At 47.8% G+C, this 18,127-nt stretch overlaps 1 protein-coding gene across 9 annotated transcripts in view; it reads right to left on the bottom strand.

Moving 5' to 3' along the window:
• The window catches only part of SRGAP2 (SLIT-ROBO Rho GTPase activating protein 2), a 224,611-nt gene extending 207,432 nt beyond the window's left edge, over positions 1–17,179 (bottom strand). For 7 of the 9 annotated variants that reach the window (XM_035010191.1, XM_035010190.1, XM_035010187.1 and 4 more), the window contains exons 1-2: positions 17,034–17,179; positions 14,663–15,271 (exon numbers count right to left, since the gene is read on the bottom strand). In XM_035010191.1, the coding sequence (XP_034866082.1) occupies positions 14,663–14,729 (67 nt within the window). In that variant the 5' untranslated portion in view covers positions 14,730–15,271; positions 17,034–17,179. Of the gene's footprint in view, positions 1–14,662; positions 15,637–17,033 lie in introns of those variants that run through there. The other 2 variants (XM_035010194.1, XM_035010195.1) reach the window with 2 other exon arrangements.
• Between the last annotated feature and the right edge of the window lie 948 nt (positions 17,180–18,127).

The raw sequence follows: 18,127 nt of genomic DNA on the forward strand, positions 1-18,127 counted from the left end.
GGTGATGTATTTGGAAATACTGACAATCACAAAATATGTATTCTTTTAACGATGACAAATGCCTGCCCCCCCTACCGCTAGGTCCTGGCTTCTACAGGGGTATCGCGGCTGTCCAACCCACGATGAGAGAGAAGACCCCTGGGCATCTCTGAAAATTTCTCAAAACATAGTTTGCTAAAATTGTAGTTTTAAGCCTTAGGAAATTTTTTCTAAGTGAAAGAAGTTCTCATCCCAGGTGGGACGGTGTTAATACCACTACAGCATGACAGAAGGTTCATCTTGCCCACAAATATGTGCAAACTCGACATCCACACTAATGTGACATTACAGATCAATGGGGAAAGAGATGGGCCCTTTAGATAAGTGAAACTAGAACAAATGGTTAGCCATATGGAATCTAAAATAGTTAGGTCCCTGCCTCACCGTTCACAAAAATAAATTCCTCATTTATTCAAGGCAGATATGTGAGAAACAAAACTTAAAAACTGTTAGAAGAAATACAGGCGAATATCCTTATAATTCCAGGATAGGAAAGGATGTGTGTGTTAAAAAAAGTCCAAACAACAAAAGAAAAAGATAGATAGATGTGAATATCTTACAACAAAACTTCTTATACATCAGAGAATCCAGTAAAAAGTGCAAAGATAAGCCAACTCTGGGAGAGGCATATGTAACCCGTATCAGCAACAAAGGATGGGTAACCAAGATATATAAGATAGATAGATAGATGATAGATAGATAGATAGATACATACACACAGCAATTAGAAAAAGAAAAATAACCTAAAAGAGCCATCTCTAGATTGCAGTTCAAGAACTACTCTAGGGAAGGTTCCAGCTCATCTTCTCCCAGAACATAAAGGACAGAAACACAGTGAGATGGCATCTTATCCCACTTCTATATGTTTATATTTTATTACCATTTATAAATTTGTTATCATATTATTATTTCAATTTATCTACACAACAAGCCTGGGATGTAGGCAGAACATATAGTGTAACATTTTATTGACAAGGAAATCAAGACTCAAGAAGGCAAATGATAAATTCAGGGACACATATCCAGCACTTCCTAGTGAGAAAGAAAACCTAGATTTTCCACCTTCTAATCCATAATCTTTCCATTAAAAAAACACAAAACTGCCTCCACTTTAAAAAAAAATACATGTTCACACAAAAACCTATACATGAATGTTCATGGCGGCTTTATTCATAATAACCCCCAACTGGAAATAACCCAGTCCTTCAATGGGTAAATGGTTAGCAAACCCATGTACATCCCTATCATGGGATTCTATCCAATAATAAAAAGGAAGGAACTAGTAATACACGCAACAACCTAGAGAATTACTCTGAGTGAGAAAAAGTCAATCCTAAAAGGCTACTCTATGATTCCATGTATGATATTCTACAGTCATGAGAACTATAGAATATAGTCATGAGAACAGACTGGCGGCTCCAGGAGTTAAGGACTAAGGATTAAGGGAGGTGGGATGAGGGGATCATGGGGGGAGACAGGACTACAAAAGATCAACATGAGCGATCCCAGGAGTAATGAGGCTGTTCTGTATTTTGACTTTATCAATGTTAATGTCAATGTCCTCGTTGTGACATTGTACTATAGTTTTGAAAGATTTTAACCATTGGGGGAAACTAAGTAAAGGGTTTTGTAATCTATTGTTTCTTCCAACTGCATATGGATGTGTAATTATCTCAAAATAAAATATTTCAAAAAAGACCAAAAATTTTTAAAAGGCCTAAAATCACCCTGCCCTGCTGTCACACCATTCAGAAGCTAAATGAAAGTATGGAAAGGCACTTCACAGACTGCCAAGTGCACGGTCAATACTAGGTACAATCACCATCTTCCACCTCAACCAGCCTCAGCCACATCGCTCACTGTCAGACCATTCTCTCAACACCAGGCTTTCATATCCGTCCACCATGGCCCTTCACTGTACTTGTGCAGTCTGTCCATCCCTTTTAATACACTGAAGCTCCTTGAAAGCCAAAACCTTGTTCCGTATCTCTATATTATATGCTCACAACCTAGCACAAAACCAAGCATAGAGTAGGTGCCAGGTAAATGGGTGCTGGTTGAAACTACTGCATGATTTCCATGTTTAATACAAAGTATCCCAAGACTGGTAGAAGTCATGAGGGGAGGGGACCAGGAAGAACACCCCAGAAGCCTGAGCCAACGCCTGGAGAGTTTCATCAATGACCTCTTCCTTCCTCAAGCCCGAGAACTCAAATGCAGCGAAGGACCAGAAGGACCATACAGAGGGTGTGGCGGCAGCATTAAAAATAGGAGTTCCATTCATCAGGCCTCCTTTTTTATCCTGTTTCAAGCTCTGCAGATGAAGGAACTGACCATTTATAGTTTGGGTCACTGGAACAAGATGGGAAGGTAGGCTGTGGTGTACTCTTCTGGAAAAGATTTTAAAGGTTAGCTGACAGCCCTTTTTCTTAAATGATTAGACTGAAGAATTGCCCGGGGGGCAGAAGAATGTACTAAATCATCTGTCAAAATCTCTCAGGGACCTCACACTCTCTGCCTGGGCAAACGTATTTGGTTCACGGGGTGGGGAGGGGGGCTCCTAAACTCTGAAAACAATGCTAGCTCCTTATTCCTCTTCCGAACAGTTCTTGAGCAAAAAAAGAAAAAGAAAAGAAAAAAACGAAGAAAGAAAAAGAAAGAAAGAAAGAAACACACATAAGCGGGTGCTTTGCTGCTCCCAATGTTATCGGATAATTTTTCAAATTCTTACTCAATTACATATCACGCTCTTATCTGCAATCTCCACAGGCCAGATAGGCCTGCTATCACATCATGTCCACAGAGCCTACAGAACACAAGAATCCCTCCCAAGTAACTCCAACTCTCATAAACATGACATCGTTTTACATTAAGTTGTGTGTGTGTGAGAGAGAGAGAGACGTGTGTGTGTGTACACACAGCTGTGCCCATAAGCCCCTGGTCTTCTAGGAGCAGTCAGGAGGAGATGTGGGGCCATAGCAGGTTAAAAACTTGGGAGGTTTCTGTTTCTACCTAGATAATGATTAACTCCTTTTACGGCTGAATATAGAAGAGCTGGCATTCTGGACTAGCAGTCCTGCTCCCCGGTCAAAAGAGTAAATAAGAGCTCACATGCACACATCTGACTCTTAGAATGAAATAAATGGGGGCGCCTGGGTGGCTCAATTGTTAAGCGACTGCCTTCGGCTCAGGTCATGATCCCAAGGTCCTGGGATCGAGCCCCACGTCGGGCTCCCTGCTCAGTGGGCAGCCTGCTTCTCCCTCTCCCACTCCCCCTGCTTGTGTTCCCTCTCTCACTGTGTCTCTCTCTGTCAAATAAATAAATAAAATCATTAAAAAAAAAAAAGAAAAAGAAAGAAAGAAGTGGTACAAATCGGTTTCAGGCTTTGGCAGTGGGAGGGCTACTGAAGTTTTAAGGAATACTAGGTGTTTTTAAATTGTGTCATTACCCACCTTAAAATATCCAGATCAAGAACCTCATTAATCAAAGCAACAGACACCATCTACCCAAAATGCTTCGATGTTTCACTGAAAATTGCTCACAGCAAAGAGTTGAGATAAGTTACGTCACCACGAATCACTGAATAAATAAGAGAGATCAAGAGATACAGCACAATTGACTCCAACAACGACTAACACACAAAGCCTATTAATGTCGTTTAAAGATAAAACTTGAAGCCAGGAGTAGGAGAGATGGGCAGGAAGAATCTATGGTAGCCATTCTCTGGCTTCTATCCTTCCCTCGGGACGATAATCAACATGGAAACGCTACGTGGAAAGTCACTTTATAATAACCAGTTTTTGGTCCCGGGTCCTAAAAATGATGAAGCAAAGAACTAGTAATCCATCTTTCTACTTTCCCGCTGAGGTGGGAATACCAAAGGTGGAAGGACTTGTCCAACATTATGCAGCTAGTCCTCCATTATCCTACAACCGTCCCTGCCTCCCTGTGAATGATCTTTTTTAAGTGCCGTAATGATAAAAATATGAGCTGTCATTATTATTAATAGTACTCATTTAAAAACAACAGACTGTTTCTTAGCCTATTCATTAGGTGAAAAGAAAACAAACACAAACGCGAAAACATTTCAACTCCACATTACAGCATACCTCATCACAATCCCCACACAAATCCCTTAGTTGACAAAGGGCGTACCCCATGGAGAGGGGTACAAATGGCAAGATGCCATCCTACATCCTCAGAGAGCCTGGAGTCACTTCCCCCATAGCCCAGATGTCTATGTGAACCCTAGTCCGGTTCCACATCCACATGGCCTCCCCCTAGTTTGTTCCAGCCCAGATGTCAGGGATTTAAAAGCCTCCCATTTCCCTATTGCTTAAATTGTAACTAAAGACAATCACCCCACTTCCTTTTTCTTTCTGCCCTATATGTGTGCATCAGCCAGGCAAGACACAGCAAGCTCTGGGACCGGGGAGAACGAAGTTCAGAGAATATAGCGGGGTTTGTTCTTACAAGTATGCCTGCTTAAGAGGGGCAAAACTGTCATCTTCAATATCTTAAGTAAGCAAGAGTAAGAATAAGCATGAAAGCTGGGAGAGCGTCAGAAATTTTCTGTGTCAAGCCCAAATTTCCTAGATGAGAAAACCAAGGCAGAGGGGGGTCAGTCGGTGTGTCCCAGAAAGACTTTAGAACACGGCACGAACTCCTTTCCACATCATGATCCTAGGAAATGAGAACTATCGACTAGAACAGTGTTAAATCACTTTGGGTTCATTCTCCATCTCCATCACTTAGCAGCTGTGTGCTTTGGAGTAACTTAGGTAGCCTCCCGGTGCCTTACCTGTGAAATGGGGATCATAAAAGCAGCTACCTCGTAGGGTTGTTGGGAGATTCATGAGTTAATATATGTAAAGCACTTAGAGTTAAACATAAGGAGCGCTCAATAAATGCTAGCAACCATCATCTTCGTCAATTGTTAGCTAGGGCCAAGAATGACTGTCTCCATTTTATAGATGAGGACACTAGGGGCTTTGAGACCTGAGGTGAGTTACCCCCCAAATCACAGTGGTAAATGGTAAAGCCAAACTAAAACCCAAACTTTCTGCCTCCAAATGGCACTCTTTCCCTTGGAACCATTCTCCCTGCACAGAACCCTGTAGTTCAATTTGTGATGACCCAAAGGGAGTATTGCTCCAAAATAGGTACCTCAGTCAAGATGCCTCCCCAAAGAGCAGCTTACTCATCCGACAAGTTCTGGCCCAATACCCTCCACCCCAATCAATCAATCAATCAAAAACGCAAGGGAAGAACAAGTGGAAAAGGGAGATCTCTAAAGGATCCCAACGTTTGGAGAACCTGTTGCCAACTCTTTAGAAACAGGATGTATTTCTTAAAGCTCATGGCATGTCATGTCTTGGCCAGCTCATGATCTTGGATCCCTTTGTTTTCTGTGCCTTGTCTTCCTGTGGAGGCCTGGCTACCCAGACGCCCAGGGCTGGTGAGGTCATCCTCTACAGGGAGAGCACTCAGACCCTGCCCACCAAGCCGTGATTTGAAATGCAGGATCTGGGATCAGAGAGCAAAGACAAGGTCCCAACTTTCATAATGCCTCTCAGGTCACCTGCCCACTGATTAGTGCATCTTTAGAAGAAAAGGTTATTTAAAAAGACTGCCTTCTCCCTAACAGATGGCATCTTAAAATACACACACAGAAATGGAGGAGGAGCACTCCCCAGCTGTTTTTCCTTCCTCGTGAATATAAATTTCAAGTTCAGAACCATTCATGCACAATGTATAAACAAGGTCAAGGCTACTGAATACCAAATGACTTGGAAATCAGGGGAGTTTCTCCCTTTGGACCTTTCCTCCGCATCTTCCATAGATCACACAGCTGCTTCAAAGCAGCCAACGGCTCTCTCCAAACCCATGCTCCAAAAAAGTGTCACAACAGTCCCTTTGCTGGGTCAACTCTGTTTTAAAATAGACCTCAACTTTCTCAGCTTTCGACTTCAAATATCTGTTTAAAATGACAAATCCTGGACAAATGCAGAATTTGTTTTGCTTCAATTACAGAAAACCCTACTTTTGTTTTACACTCCGCAATTTGAGAGTTAATATTTTTCTTGGTTTCCGAGGCAAGAAACATGACGGATGAAATTTGATCAACTCAATCAGAGCTCCAGGACAGAGATTTTAAAGAGGGTAGAGGTGGGAGTAAATAAGGAAAAACACCCCCAACCCCGGGGAGCCTCCACGTGCTATACAGTATGTACCTGCCCCTCCATAATGACAGTCTTCACCATGTTTTGATCCACTCTGAATTTCAAACAACAGTAACATAAGAAGGCTTTTTACTGGAGTAGGGGGAGAAAGGCAGAAGCATGGCAGGGTCACATCCCACCTCAACTCAGAAAACGTTTGGTTCTATTTACAAGCATTTTTTAGTGCTTCTTTGTGCCAGAAGCTGGACACATGGCAGTGAATAAAAGGTCTGTTCCCAAGGTGCTCAGTGAGTTGTAAATAAAAAGATGTAAACAAAGAGATTACAATGTAATAGAATGAATGCAGTAATAGAAGCACCAGGACACTGCTGAGGAAATGCTCAGGGTGTGTTAATTAACCCTGTGCAGAAAGCAAGGGGAGATGTAGAGGAATCCCGCTCGGCATCCTGCACGGATCACTGTGCAGAGAGAAGGGACAAGCAGGGAAGACTTCCTGGAGGTGGTGGCATCTAGGCTGGCTTTTAAAGGATGACTGAGCTTTCCAGGTTTGAGGAAACGGATCCATTCCAAAGAGAGGACACAGCATGGATAAAGCAAGAAGCATGAAATAATGTAATATGGTAAGGAAACTAACTAGGGGCAATTCAGCTTTGTGATGGTATAAAATTAAGCAGGGTAAGAGCAAAGTGATGGGTATAAATAGTCTTTTATGCTATAATCTTAGCATAATAGTGTTTGTTTTTTTAAAATCACCTTGGTGGGGGGCGCCTGGGTGGCTCAGTCGTTAAGCGTCTGCCTTCGGCTCAGGTCATGATCCAGGGTCCTGGGATGGAGCCCCGCATCAGGCTCCCTGCTCCGCGGGAAGCCTGCTTCTCCCTCTCCCACTCCCCCTGCTTGTGTTCCCTCTCTCACTATGTCTTTCTCTCTGTCAAATAAATAAATAAAATCTTTAAAAAAAATAAAAAATATAAATAAATAAATAAATAAAATCACCTTGGTGGTATTGTATAAGATATATTGTCAAGATCAAATTAAGAAACTATTTTTTAAAAATCATTTGCAGTAGTTCAGGTCATACACTTCTGCATTCATCATTATATTCGATAATGTTCACCAAGAGCCACCATTTAGGGCTACAATACTGTTCTAGACACGCTCCTACCCGAAGGGTCCCCTATAACAAGAGCTACGTATTTAGCATTTACGATTTGCCAAACACTTGACACACATTCACAATAAACCAGCCAGGTAGGTCTTGCTATCTCTACGTCACAGGAGAGCATGCTTGGTGGAGAAGCTGAGTAACCTGAGCAAGGCCACAGGGCAAGGAGGTGACATTGACAAGGTTCCCACTGAGGGCCCGTCCCAAAGCCTGGGTTCTCTGCGTGGCACTACACAACTTCAAAACATTCCCACCGAAGTCTAGAAGATGAGGGAAGGCTGAAAGACACATATTTAGTACTTAAGGTGGTACAAGGTGAGTGCCATGTGAGTCATCCCAGAGAAAAGGGTCCTTTCTAGTCAAGAATGACCAAGGAAGGCACCCAGCAGGGTGGTTTTTAGGAGGTGAAGCTGTGGAGCTGGGCGGGGAGAAAGCGGCACCCCAGGAACAGCACTCGGACTCAGACTCTGGTGACAGCCCAGGTCCTAATTCCTGTCCCATCACTCACCAGCAGCAGCCCCTGGGCGAGGCACTGATTTGCCTGCACCTCAATTTATTCATCAGCAAAATGGGACAAGAGCAATATATTCCTTTTAGGGTTAGTGTGAGGATTAGGAACAATCTATGTAAAGTATTCAGCATAAGTACACGGTAAGCCCCAAACAAACAGCAGAATGGCAGTTAATAGTAGATGTGTTTCAGGTATGGCAAATAGTCCAGACAGGCCTCCAGTCCTCTCACAGTAAAATGAAAGACATGGTTGATGATAAAATTGAGACTAAGATTGAGGACCAAGTGAATATTCACCTGGGAAGCTGGTCTCTTCTCAGCAGGGAATCAATCATGAGAGGAAATAAGCCATATTCATGGCATTCTGAGCAGATCTCCCAGGGGAGCCCCCAGCCCCACCCTCTGGCATCTGGCTCACTTGTGACCCTTTCAGAAGAAGTGTGAGGCCCTAGGGACTGGTTCAAGCAAGGTCTTTAGGAAAAACAGATACTGTCACTCGGATCAACACCTAATGTGTCCAAGATTTTTTTTTCTTTTCTCACTCCCTCTATCCTGTGCCTTTCCCCCACAAACACATAGTAATGGCTGAGGCACAATTATTAACCCAACTTCTCTGGGAGACTGTTTGTCTTTATTCACTAAGGCAATGAATAAATAAATAAATAAAATTTCCAGGAACCAATCCGGGTAGCTTGGTAGCTTGGATCACTATTTATTTAAATAGTTTTTAAATTTGGTAAAACCCGGCTTTTACTTATTTAAGTTGATGTCATTTCTATAATGTGGTTATTATATTACTCATTTAATGACATTATAATGAAGACACTCTTGGTGATGATGGTTCTGCTCACTTATCTTGATTGTGATGATTTCATGGGTGTATAACATATGCCAAAACTTACCTAACGTACACCTTAAACATGTGTGGTTTATTACATGTCAATTAAACCTCAATAAAGCTGTTAAAAAATACAGTAAAAATTTAGTAATTCATGTAATTATTAAAAGGCATAAAATTGTTATCCACATACAATGTTCATATTGTGAACATAAATATATATTCATAATATGAACATATGAGCATGTATATTTAAATCTTAACTCTAAAAAGATTTATCAGGACACAAGATTATGTAGAAATGCATACACAGGCTTGTAAAACTTGCCTGTAGCAGCAGTATTTGCAACAGCTAAAAGGTAGACACCACCCAAGTGTCCCTGGAAATATGAATGGATAAACAAAACGGGGTACACACATACAATAGCCTTGAAAAGGAAGTAAAGTTCTGACAAATGCTACCATGTGGAGGAGCCTTGAAGACATGCTGAGTGAAATAAGCCAATCACAAAAGGACAAATACAACATGATTCTACTTACATGGGGTACCTAGAGCTGTCCGAGATACAGGGTTGGGGCAAAGGGGGATTGTTTAATGGGGACAGAGTTCAACTTGACAAGATGCAGAGTTCTGGAGGTGGATGGTAGCGCTCATTTGCACAATGGGCATGTTCTAACTGCCCCTGAACTGTCCACTAAAGCATGGTTCAGATAGTCAATTTTACGTTGTGTGTATTTTCCCACCATGAAAGAGACAGAAGTTCCTACACATTACTGTAAAATCAGTAAACGTGTTATTTTGTAATTCTTAAAAATGTTTTTTAAGTGCTCTCATTGACATTTCAATCAAACAATTTCTGAGGTGACTTTCCCAGATTCCCTAAAAGGCCAGTTCTGTAGCTGACACCAGATTAAAACTGTTCCCTTGCATTTTACTACCAGTAGAGATCTACATATTGACTTCTTTTTCCCCTGCCACATGACCTAATACTTTCCTAACAAAGCCCTCGGAGGCCTGGGGTGGAAGGTAGGCACAATTCCCGTGAAGAAAACATCTCTTCTGGAAGAAGGGCTCCACAGGTACCATTGGCAGCCCATGTTTATCGGGAGTGAACAATGGGAGCATATGAGTCAGGAGCTGGGCACCTGCTGATTTAAAAGGGTGTGGACCCTACGGATCAGGGCTGGATCCGACTCTGTAAACTTCACAGCAGAGAAATGATTGGGCCTCGTCCTGGCTTTCAACCTGTGCAGGTGCATGACGATGTGGTCATAACCACCAGATGGGCTTCTCCAAAGATATTTCTGTTCCCGTGCCCTAAGAGGATGCCTGAAATTGCAAAAGGGCTCCTCACAAACACGGTCTAGCCGCTGCTGCTTTGCACAGCACACGGCATCCCCAGCTCCTTGCCCACCACCTTCCTCCCGGTCTTCCAACCCTGACATCCAGAGCGCTCCGTTTTTCCCAGAGTTTCCTTTCCTTCCAGGAGTTCAGCTGTCTGCAGAGTCCTATTTTCCCTGAGCAAGGGAAGAGAAGCCTTCAATCATCTGGCAGGAAGATGATAGCATCTGCTTGGGGATTCCAAGGAGATGTTTTACTGCAGCTTTTCACAAACTGATTATATTTAAAGCTCCCTTGGGGAGTGGGGGCTGGGAGGAAAGAAGCTTTGGAGAAGACCTTTGTTGGCATGAGTGAAGAACCGCTCAGACCTCCCAGGGGAACAAGCTTGTTTAAACACCAGCAATCCACATTCCCAAGTGTGTGTGCACACACAATATGTGTGGAGTTTTAAATTTCATCTCCTGCTCGGAAAGGGTCCTAAAGGGTTAAACTGTTCCAGGCAAAGGCCTGAGGCTTTTCTATCAAAATGCTCCAGATGGAAATTACAGAATTTCACTTCTCAGCTCTGTGCTGCATATATACCGCCCTTCTAAGACATTTAAAAAAAAAAAAAAAAAGGACAAGACCCGCAATGTTCTCAAGAAAGAAAATTTGACTGCCCAGCACACAGTACCACTCTGTTTCAGAGGATTCCTCCTGGAATATTTGCATTAACTGTCAATCTTAAGCTTTCTGGGGCACTAGAAAAACTCAAGGTATGGCGAGGGTAAAGGAAAGGGGGTCCTGAGTAAGGAGAGGGCGACAGCGAGCCAGGAAACTATGCAGTGATGTGAAGCCACCCAGATTATTACCTCCAGTAACCAGGCCTTGCACTCTACCACCTTGTGCTACTCCAGTCTTGAAAGAAGCTCACAGGAAACCGGCCAAAAGGCCTCAGGTTATGACCATGAACCTGACCAGGGCTGTCAAGACTTTCCAGAGATTCATGTATATGAAAGCGTTTCATTAATTGGAAAGAGCCATGTAAAAGCATTAAGAATATTATTGCTTTCGAGTCAGACATTGAGAGGCATGAACTTTCAAAGGAATCTGAACACCCACAAACCAGAAACAATGATGGTTTTGAAGAAGGCGGCTACAGGGCAGGCGGACTAAGGAGGCACGCCCCGCATAAATGCACGCTGGGCGAGGGCTGGGGCTGGGGCCTCAGAAGCCCTTCAGGGCACATGCAAGCAGGTGGCGTCAGGCGAGGCAAAAGCCACAGGTTAGACAAGGTACCACAGAGTCCATTTCGAGTCCACTGGACTCAAACCATCTCTGACCGAAACGGGCAAAACCCACAACTCTGGTCAGAGAATACAAAACAGCTGCCAACAATTAGACACTTTACCTGTTCATTTTACAGAAAGGGAAACTGAGGTCTACAGGGTTTAAGATACCTTTCACCACTACTGGAGGAACGGAAACTAGAACTCAAGTTTCATTCCGAGACTTGTGCCCCATCATGGAACAGCTGGTGCCTTGGGGGTGAATGGGCATTGTGGCCTTATGGTTAGCCCAATGCAGCAGGAAGCCAGGCCCACTAAGCGCGGAGCAGACTGCGCCATGGGTGAGCACACATACCACTCCAAATGATTTTCATATATGCTCTCACTGACGCCTCACAACTGCTCAGGAAATGCACAGTATTTTGCCTATTTTTCAGTTAGGAAACTAAGGCTCGGACAAGTCACGGAATTTGCCCAAGGGGCAAGGTGAGCAAGTGACCAAACTGAGATTTGAAACCTAGGTCCCTTCAACTCAAAAATCTGTGCTCTTCGCCACCAGACCAAAAGGGCAGTTTTCCTTTTTATCTTGGCATCTGTGAGAGAGGACCAGCAGCAGTACCAGTCCCATGTAACACGTAAAAACCTGAAACTCGGAATTCTGACCGACGGCTTCTACCTAGTGGGGGAGCAGAGCCAATCTAGAACCCGGGTCCTTTGTCTCCAATCTCGATGCCCTTCCACGAAGAACCTCGGTTCTACAACATAAGCTCCGTAAGGGAGGGGTCTTTGTCTTGTCCACTGCTCTGTCGCCAGCCCCTAGAAGGCACTAAATAAAGGGCTGACGAATAAGGGAATGGAGTCGAGCTGCCAGGGTTTGGCTGTGTGACCTTGGGAAGGCTTCTCACCCTCTCTAAGCCTGTTTCTTCATGCACTGAATGCGGGGTAAAATAATATCTACCTTCCTGGTTGATGTGAGAATTAAACAAGACAACTCATATAAAGCACTTGGAACAGGCTGGAACGTCATGAGCACCCAAACTGTAACCCATTATTATTATTACTACTGCTATTATTCATTGACAGATTTGGGCTTCTTACCGATTTCTTGTTTCCTACTCTGGTCAGATGATGTTTCACGGTAAGTAGGAACAGAATAAAGCAAAGAATTGGAAGTCGGTAACCTCCTTCTCATTCCAACTACCACCACCTAGCTGTGTGACCTTGGACAAGCCTCTTAATTTCTCTGTACTCTCCTCCACTATAAAATGAGGGACTAAATCATTTAAATCAGTTTTTTATCGGGCACCTTCTCTGAGTAAGACATCATGCTCGGCCACCTATAAAATTCTATGATCCTGAAGAGTGTCAGTGAAAATATCAGAGCAAAGCAAAACAGTCCCCTGCTTGCGGCAAGGTTGAAGAGAAACCCCAAATAGCCAACTGCATTACATCATCTCAATGAGCAATGTTTGTAAATACACAAGTGTTCAATTTTGAGACACTCGTGAGAAATCTTTCACCAATAGGAATCAGCAGACAAGGTTCTATTAACACCTATCAGCCCTGAACCTTCCAAAAAATAAACATGTAAAATCACTTTGCACCTTAGTCAAATGGTGTGCTTCTGGAGAGAAATCTGGGAAAGTCAAAGTTATTAACACTCCCTATGGCAACAGTTAAGAATAGGATATGTAAAAAAATAGAGCGACATAGCTGGTTAAAATGGCAAGGGGGATTCCAGGAGCAGAATACAGTGCATCTGGACAGGACACAGAGGCCAGTGGCCTATTGTTTACAAAAACAGGCCCAGATTATGAACAGTGACAAGAGGCCAAGACCTCAATTATAACTCACAACCACACCTCTCCCAATCCCTGTTCAACTGAAGCTATCAATCAATCAACTCCCCCATCTCTGTAATAAACCCACCAATATTTGCAGCCAAGTGGAGAGAAGGTCCCTCAGGGCACCTCCAGCATTGACCAAGCTGATGACATTAAAAAGATCCTACAGGCAAAATGGGGACTTCAAACTGCATTCCAACCTTCCAAGAGATAAGGCAGCTGCCCATTTCAAGCTCTACACTATCCCCACCCCAGGCGATCATTAGAAGGGAGACATGGCCCTTCCCAAGTCCTCTATGATAGGAAAAGGTCTCCTTGCATTGGTGCAGGGAAAGAAGGAGGGGCCCCTCCCTCTGTACTCTGAAACAAAGGAAAACCCAGAGCTCCAACCATGTGGTGTAACATTCAAGGCCACCCACCTCTCCCATTCCCCAGCTGAAGTCTCAATGGGCTAGAGCACATGGCTCTTCCTAGTGGCTGCCCAGGAAGGGACAGTGCCTTGCACAAACACATCCTGGGGCTCTTTAACAGGCGGGAACCCTCCTATGGGAACGACTGGTTAAAAAAAGGTTGTCTGGGAACGGGCTCTGATTCATGCACCAAGTCAGGTAGTCAACTAAATGTGCAGACAGGTCAGCTGGTTTCTCTAGGTCCACATTTTGCTTTACCCTTCACATTTTTGCAGAGGGAAGTGGGCCTTTAAAAGCACGCCTTCTGGAGCAGAGGGTGACAACACAGAAGGGTTAAACAATTATGTCTTCCCATTCTCCAGAATCAGCACCACCCAGCAACCCTAACATCCCAACTCCATTCATGTTTAGGTGAGGGCGGAGACAGGGTGTGAAATGACCTTATTCTTTCTGTTCGCTGATCTCTGATTGAATGCAAGGCAACCAGAGACCTGGCAGGTACAAGGTGCACCCAAGGTGGCTACAGACTTTCTGTGTCCGATGCCATAGCAAATGTCACCTTTTGATACAGTGCATCAGGAAAAACCCCCACCTCTTCCAGGGCTCCCCAAATGGTATACCTTCTCAAGGTTGCCTTTCTCTATCTGGACTCCTCTTCAACCTCAGAAATAAATTCCCAAACACCTGTCAGATTTCAGTTGTCCTTCAAGGAAACCTGACCCAGACACCCAGAGGCAAATTGCCGCCTTTCTCTCTCCAAGAACCTCCCGCCCCTCCCCCCATCCTATCTAGCCGGGGGCGGGGGGCGGGGGGGAGGACTGCCAAAATCAGGGCCAGCCCTACAGAACAAACCTAAAGCCCACTCTGAAAATTCCTTTCCAGAGCTGGTGGCCCCTGGCACAGCCCATCCTTCGGAGGCTCAAACCCACCTATGAAACCACCTCTGGGTTCAGCCTGCCCCCACCTGCTCCACCCAAAGAAATGAACATCCTGCAAATCAGGGTGGAAATACATGCCTCAATGGTCCACAGAGCATATGCATTATGCTATTTTTCAAAGCCCTTACCTTTGACCTGAGTATCGTACTCTGCTATGATCTCCTTATCCTTTTTGAATTTGGCCGGAGACGTCATGTTTTCCTTCTTTCTTCCAAATTCAAATTGTGAATTGATAGATCCACGGGAAAAATTCAACCACCGAAATCAATACCTCCAAGACTGCTTCTCCCAAGAGCAGAAGGGGCCCCCCGCGGTGGTCTCCAGCGCTCCGGGGAGCGCGGGCTGCGGGCTGGGCAGAAGGCTACGGCGGGCACATGCAGACGGTGGGCGCTGGGGCCGGGCGCGGCGGCGGCTGGTTCCTGTGCTAGAGCCGGAGCCGCAGCCTCAGCATTAGCCGGGAGAACTGCAGCGCCCGGAGGCTGGCCTGGGGTCTGACATCAACGACAGAGGCAGGGAGTGGAAGTCCTTCCGCACAACATGGTGTGGGGGGTGCGGGGGTGTGGACGCGCCCAGCTGTGTCCCCGGGAGGGAGTGGGTGCGTAAAAGGGTGCCGGGGAGGGCTGGGCGTGCTTCGCGGTTTTTTGTTGCACAGGCTCGAAGATGCTGCAAATCAAATCCCAAAAGGGAGCCGCAGCAGCGCAGACTGGATCGGAAGTCGTTTGCTCCGGTTCACTTGCCTGTAAATGCAGGGAAAGGGGGAGGGGGCGATCAGCCCCAGCGCAGATCCTAATCGCGGCGGGGGTGAGGTAGGCGCCGTCGTTCCAAGCCCGGCCTGGGCCCATTCATCTCGGCCAAACACCAACCCGGCCCACAGAGCCCGGCGCGGCGAGGTGCGGAGGAAGGAAGCTCCCTCCGGATTGTGTTTTAAGGCTGGAAGAAAACACTTCGGAGCAGCCGCCTGCGCGGGCTTCGGGTGGGGACTGCGGCGGGAACGCGGGGCTCCGGGCGGGGACTGCGGCACCTCGGCGGCCTCCGAGCCCCGACAGCGCTGGGCAGCCGCCAGCTGAAGGGAGCACTCTCGGCAGTGGCTCCGACGCGGCCCCTGATCCCCGGCCGGGGCAACTCCCTGGACATCAAAAGGGATCAAAGCCAGGGAGGGACAAGCCACCCGGGCACAACTTTTCTTTCCCTCCCGCCCCTCCTCCCAGTTGTTTTGTTTTTGGTTACTAGCTTCTCTTGGCAGCAAAATGTTTCGGGCGGGGGTGGGGGGAGAGACCTGCAGGAAAAAGCCTGCTCGGCACGGGGCACATCCAGGAAAACAATGTGGTCGACAGAAGCAGGAAACGGGTTAGAGGCTAGGGTCGGAGTCGGGAAAACCCGGGGGCGGGGGACGGAAGGCAGCCACCGCCTCCCCCAACCCAGGGACGAGAGCGACTCTTAAATGCCACCCCCGATATTTTTTGTCACCATTGCCCAGAGATCCCTGATACCGCACCCAGACCCAGGCTGGGGGAGGGGGGGTCGGAAGGGTGGCAGTCCCGACTCCTCGCACCAGGAGGTGCCGGAGGAAATCCCGCCCCGGCCCAGGCCCGGGAGGCGGGAGGGAAGCAGCGGTAGCTCAGAGTCGGGCGTCTTGCTCCCCACCGTGCCGCAGCGGCTACCCTCCCTCCTTGGTCGCCCCTTACCCTTTCCTTGTCAGGAGGCAGCGGGGGGGCGCGTGGGGGGGCTCCCGCCGGTGTCTCCCACTTCCCGCGCCCGGAGGAAGAGGGAGCCCAGGCGGCGTGGTGGTTCAGGCGGGCAGGAAGCGGGGAGGGGGGTGTGAGGTGGGGTCCAGAGGCTGCACGGGAGCCGGGGATAACTGGAGCCTCAGCACACGCTTGGGAGGTGGAGAGAGGGTACGGGGGGGGGGGCGGTGAGGAGACTACCGTGGGCCACGATGTTACATGAAGTGTAAGGATGTTAGCAACTTGGGGGACCCGCTACCGGTCTGGGAACCGGGGTGCGTAAAAGGAGCCGTTCCAGGCGGGCCGGGGGCTGGGACAGGGCAAGAGCCCCGGAAGCAGTGCGGAACAACTATCCTTCTGGGTCCTGGGCTGTAACCGGCTGTCTGCCAGGGCTTGGAGACAGGGGAAGAGGATACCGGATGGTTACGGGTGATGCCAGCGACGGCTGCCCAAAAGTGGACCAAGGCTGCCCGTGTGCAGAGGACTTGGGGAGGGGGCTGGGTGCGGGCTTCGCGGCGGCAGAGTCCCAGGGCAGAGTCCCAGGCTGTGCGGTGAAGGGCAGAGAGAGATGCAGTTCTGAGAAGTATTATGGGCTGTACTAGAAGATTTGGAGAGGGTCGGGGGGGAGGGGGTCTGAGGGATTCCGGGCGGCACGGGAGGCGATGCCGCCAGCAGCATCCGCACCCTCTCCTTCCCGCCCCTGCCGGGGTTTGTTCAGTCAGGGCTCTAGCCCGGCGGCCGGGAAGAGGAAAGGGGAGAGGGAAGGAGCCTTTACCTGGCTCTGACGCGACGGGTCTCGGGCCCCCGGCTCCGCTTCCCACTCTGAGATCTCCTCCCCTCTTCCCCGCCACCCGCTTCTACGCAGATCGGTCCCCTAGTCCCCTGAGGAGCCTCCGCCAACTCCGCAGGACCCCGCCGGGAAGCAGAGCCCACCCCCTTACCAATCACCGCCCGTTTTCTATCGACCGATGGGGCCTGTAGCCAATAGGAATAGCTGATCCCGAAAGGACTGGAATGAGAAGGAGGAGCTGGCGAAACTCGGAGGTGTGACTAGCACCACCGAGGCGTGGTCACAGAGTAAGCTCCTCCCCGGGTTGCCGAGCCCTAAAGTAGGATTAATGGGCGGGGTTAAAGTGGAACCAACAGCCAAACACAAACTCTTGAGGGAAAGCACGACCAATTGGACCAGGGTAGAGAGGAGGGGCGTTGCGGAGAATTTTAGCCAATAGAGAGTAGAGATCTCAGGACTGTAGAAAGTCTTCCAATAAGAAGCGCGAAGGGCGTGCCTTGACTCTTTCACTGGGGCGAGAGTAGGATTTGCCCAAAACTCCCGGGGCCGGCCAATGAGAGCGGAGGCGGAGCCAAGCTCGACCAACCATAAAGCTGAGCTGATCACAGCACCGTTACTGAGGCGGGGCGTAGGGTCTCCAAGCCACTAAGATCTCAGCAGGGGAAGGCTCCGGAGCCTTCCAATGCGGGACGCAGGCGAACTCTAGTTCTCCCAATCGGTGCGCGGCGCCGGCAATTCAAACTGACAGCCGGTTGGAAAGGCAGAGAGAGCGGAAGAGGGAGCAAAAAACGACGCGTTCGGTGACAGAGCCCCCAGCGCCGACTGAGCCCCCAAAGCGATCTCTGCCCCGTCCTACCAACCCCACCGCGCGCTCCGGAGCGGCCGCTCGGAGGGAGACCTAAGGGGACGGCGGGGGGCACGAGGGAGAGCTGAGGGACGGGGGACCGAGAGAAACGGCGCGAGAGCCAGCCAGCACGCTGAGGGCTGGGGGCTGCCAGGAGAGAAGTGAAGGGGGGCTCGCGAGCGAGCAGAGCGGGGGAGGGTCCCGGGAGGACTGAAGAGAACCGGGGTTCGTCCGG

The sequence above is a fragment of the Mirounga leonina genome, unplaced genomic scaffold, assembly GCF_011800145.1.
Source record: "Mirounga leonina isolate KUSES-001 unplaced genomic scaffold, KU_Mleo_1.0 Mir_154, whole genome shotgun sequence".
Taxonomy (NCBI): Eukaryota; Metazoa; Chordata; class Mammalia; order Carnivora; family Phocidae; genus Mirounga; species Mirounga leonina.